Source organism: Octodon degus, unplaced genomic scaffold (genome assembly GCF_000260255.1).
Source record: "Octodon degus isolate 3935 unplaced genomic scaffold, OctDeg1.0 scaffold00093, whole genome shotgun sequence".
Lineage (NCBI taxonomy): Eukaryota > Metazoa > Chordata > Mammalia > Rodentia > Octodontidae > Octodon > Octodon degus.
Window position 1 is genome coordinate 4604404 of NW_004524669.1, and position 3940 is coordinate 4608343.

The window sequence follows — 3940 nt, forward strand, 5'->3', positions numbered from 1 at the left end:
GGGGATCGAACCGCAGTCCCTGATGCTTTGCTAAGCTTGTTCTAAGTAGGTGCTTTAGACCACTGAGCCATCTCTCCAGCCCCTACTTGAGGATTTTGAAAAATAAACAAAATCAGGCAGAGCAGTGTCTCTTCAACGCCTGTTGACATTCTTGCCGACAAAGCTTCCTATTGTGCCAGTTGGCAAAGGAAGTGATTTTAGGGTATCAGATCCATTTTCACAGAGGTGGGGCTGAGGGTGAGCTTGGAGCTCAGGCAATGAACTGATCACTGGCCCAGGACAGATGCACGTGGGAGTGAACTGGGACATCAGGAGCCACTGGGACGCAGGAGGGCAGACAGCAGCTGCACCTGGGGCCAGGTTTGCAGCTGTGCGCAGGGCACCTCTCCCTCCTTGGGGTGCAGCATGGAGTAGGGGTGGGGAAGAACACATGAGGATGAAAGATGTTTTCCTACTCTCTGAGAAGCCAACCTGGGGAGGCTGCAGCATATAGTTCCTGCCAAGAGATGTCTGTGTGCCCTCGTAGACCTGTGTCCACGGGGCTGGTTCTGACCTGGCTTGGTAGAGTCCCATTTGGGCTATGTCTTGCCCTCTGGTATGAGCATACCCAACTCTAGGCGATTCTATAACCTCTTGGTTTTTGCACACATCATGACCTCTGCTTGGGACACTTCTTCCTTCTAAGTATGGCTGATTCATCATTTTTCACATCTCTGCTAAGACAGTACATCATTCAGGAAGCTTTTAATGATGCCCCAAGTCTGTGTTGGGCCTCTTAACCATGCATTTTGCATATCAAGCCCTAATTGCTTGTGTACCTATCAGACTGGACTGGAAGCTCTTCGAGGACAAGGATTGAATCATGTTCCCAATTATGTTCCCAGCATCATGGCTAACAGGTAGTAGGTACTTATCAGGTGTTTGCTGAGTGAATGAATAAAAGATGACAGACGAAGTGGGGTGCATAGACGGGGTGGCAGAGGGTGGAAGTGTGTGAGCAGATCATATAAGACTTGGATGCCATGTTGAAGTATTTGGGCTACTTCTGGAAGGCAACAGGGAGCCACTGAGGGCTCTAAGCAGGAGAAGGCCAGAAAGTCCAGGTGGGCCCTCAGGGGTCTCTCAGGGCCAGGAAGGGGATGGGCCTTGGGAACAGGTGGCAGGGTTTCTCCTGGATCAAGAGAGGGCTCCCTGAGGCGTAAGGTAAGGCCTGGAGAGCAGCAGGCTCTGTGGCACCTGCTTTCAGCAGGCTCTGTGGCACCTGCTTGCTCCACATTTCCCTGCCTCGAGGAACTGTGAGCCCCTTGCTGGAAGGGCCCGTGGCCTCTTTCCTCAGTGCCTTCCCCCGCCTGGGACCTTAGCCTCTGCCTTCGCTTAGTGAGTCCTCATAGGGTGAGATGGTGGTGTCCTCATCCCCAGCGCAGTCCGGAAGGAGGGGCCACAGTGCTTGGCAGGTGAGCTTTGCAAGTTTATTGAAAACCCAGATATGCAAGAGAAGTACAAACAGGCGCCTACTCACCCCAAGCCTCCCTGGAAATGGCATACACAAACCCTGCTGTGCTACGGGGCAGAGGAAAAGTGTGTCAGGAGGCCACCTCTCCACCCGCCTTAGGAGAAGGGAAACTGGCAACACAGAGAGCAAGATGGCCACATATGAGGCCTGGGAGAAGAACCACTAGGGCACCGAGGGATCCCTGGACTCCAAGGACGGTGGGTCCTTTGGGGCCAGGAAGAGAAAGAAAGAATGTCTCCCTCTGGGGAAGGAAAGAGAAAGGAGCTAGAGGCTGTGGGCCAAGGGCATGCCTGCAGTGCCTCCTTCCCATTACTCCGAGGCAAGGTGGCTGTGGTGATGGAATGCATGCCGTGTGCTCGGGATGGTTCCTTCTCTCCCCAGGAGTGCTGCTTCCTGTAGCTGCACAAACTCTGCTTGTCTGGAGGCCGTGGGGGGGAGGGTGAGCAGCGATCCCAGTGAAGGAAGTTGGGAGTCAGGGAGAAGCCAGTCTGGCTGTAGTTAGAACATCGACCAGGAGAAACACTCTCCAAAAGGGCCTGGCCCAGGCACAGCAGTACCTGGGGAAAGCACTGGACAGCATCCTGGCAGGAGGACTGGCCAGAAGCCTGTCAGATCCAAAGTCCACACACCTCAGGGGACAGAAGCAGGGGACATTTAGCTGGTTCTTCTCTGGGCAGTGGCTGTCTGAGGCTTGACTCTCAGTACCTGGCCCGGTGGGAGGTGGTGGTGGATGAGAAGCGGACGCTGGAGCTGCGGTTGCCCCGGCCACTGCTGCAGCTACTGAAGCCACCCTCGGTGGGCAGTGGACAGGGGACACTGGGCACGCAGGCCTCATCCACAATCACGGAGCCACCTCGGACCCCACCTAGGCTCAAGCTGCCGGAAGTCAGGCCCCCTCCGGTGCTGTGGATGCCGCTGCTGCTGCTGCCGCCTCCCAGGTAGGTGACACCACGGGAGAGTGTGGAGCTGGAGAGCAATGGCTCAGGCCCACAGACCACGCCGCCCCGGGAGCTGCTCACAGCTGTGTAGAAGAAGACCAGGGAGTCAGTGTCAGCTTTTCCTTCTCCTACTTGGGTGGCCCAAAGGCTATACCACCACTAAAACCGAAGACCCAAGTTAAAGTGGAGGAGTTCAGCTGATTCCCCTCATGTTTGCATATGTCCATATCTTAACTGTCATTTATCTATAGTGGGCTGAGTTGTGGGAGGCAGGTGGCGGGTTGATCATGCAGGCTGCTGAGGCAGCAGCCTCCACAAAGCCATGTGACTACTCTTCCATGATACTGTGCTTTCTGTTCCATGGGCCAGCACGCAAGAAACCCTTCTGACGTAAGCTCTTTGTTAGCTCTCTCCGGATCCACTGGTGGCTCCGCTGTCTTGACCTCTGCACAGAGTGGGACCAACCAACCCTTGCTCAGATAAGCTCCCGCCTGCATGGTGCACTCTTTTTTGTCCTCTCCTCTTACTGGAGTTCTTCTTGCCACCTGGGTTTGGGTTCTGCCTAGCCTTGTGACTTCCAGCACATCCTGTCTTTTCTCTGAGTGAATCAAGCTGATGTCCCTAAGCTTGCTCCTTCCCTCTGAGGCCTTTCTAGGATTAGGATAGCAGTGACTAAACGCACTGTCTCAGGAAGATTGAGCCTTAGAGAGCAGGAGCTGAATTTGCTCCACCCTGCAGTGCCGGCTGTATCCTGCAAGCTTTGGGCACAACCGATATTTTGAAAATCTACTTTGAAAATCTGCTGGAGGGCGACATCTACTTAACTCATCACTGCCACCAGGGGGCGAGAGACCGCTTTGGTCCAACCATTTCATTTTTTCTAAGTCTCTGGGATAGATCCCTTGAAAGAGGAGGCTCCTCAGATCCAAAAGGCTGATTCTTCTCTAGGGCTGTCTCTTACCGTGCATGTGCTGGGACTCCTTTGATCTGCAGAGCTCCCAGGTTCAGGGATGACAAGCTCCCAGTCCAGGGGACAGGTGGTCCCTGCACCTCTGACCTGATACCACTGCAGAAGCCTCCTGACCCCAGTACGAGTTTAGGGGAAAATTTAAGGACAGAGAAATGTAAAAAGGAAAAGACTTAAGTTACTCACATATGTTTACTGGTCCAACACCTTCGCAGATCCTGGAGGGAGAAAGAAATGTTCTTGGGTATTGTCCTCACTCCAAGCATACTGGCTTTAAAAAAACCTTTTTTGTTTGAGTGAAACAGTGGACCAGAAGTTCTTAGCCCTGGCTGCACACATGTTCAGGAGGCTTTGGAAAATGACACATTCTTAGAGTACACACCTAAATTATGAATTAAAATACTGGAGGGCTGCCAGGTGTAATCCAACTACCTAGAAGGCTGAGTCAGGAGAATCACAAGTTCAAGGTCAGCCTGGGCATCTTAGCAAGACACTGTTTTTTTTTTTTTTTTTTTTTTTTTT

General features: G+C 53.0%; 1 protein-coding gene across 2 annotated transcripts in view; it reads right to left on the reverse strand.

Moving 5' to 3' along the window:
• Positions 1-2211: 2211 nt before the first annotated feature.
• Positions 2212-3940, reverse strand: part of Krt84 (keratin 84) — an 8080-nt gene continuing 6351 nt past the window's right edge. For both annotated transcript variants that reach the window (XM_004637849.1, XM_023722729.1), the window contains 2 exons: positions 3605-3636; positions 2212-2534 (listed from right to left, as the gene is read on the reverse strand). In XM_004637849.1, the coding sequence (XP_004637906.1) occupies positions 2212-2534; positions 3605-3636 (355 nt within the window). The remainder of the gene's footprint in view (positions 2535-3604; positions 3637-3940) is intronic.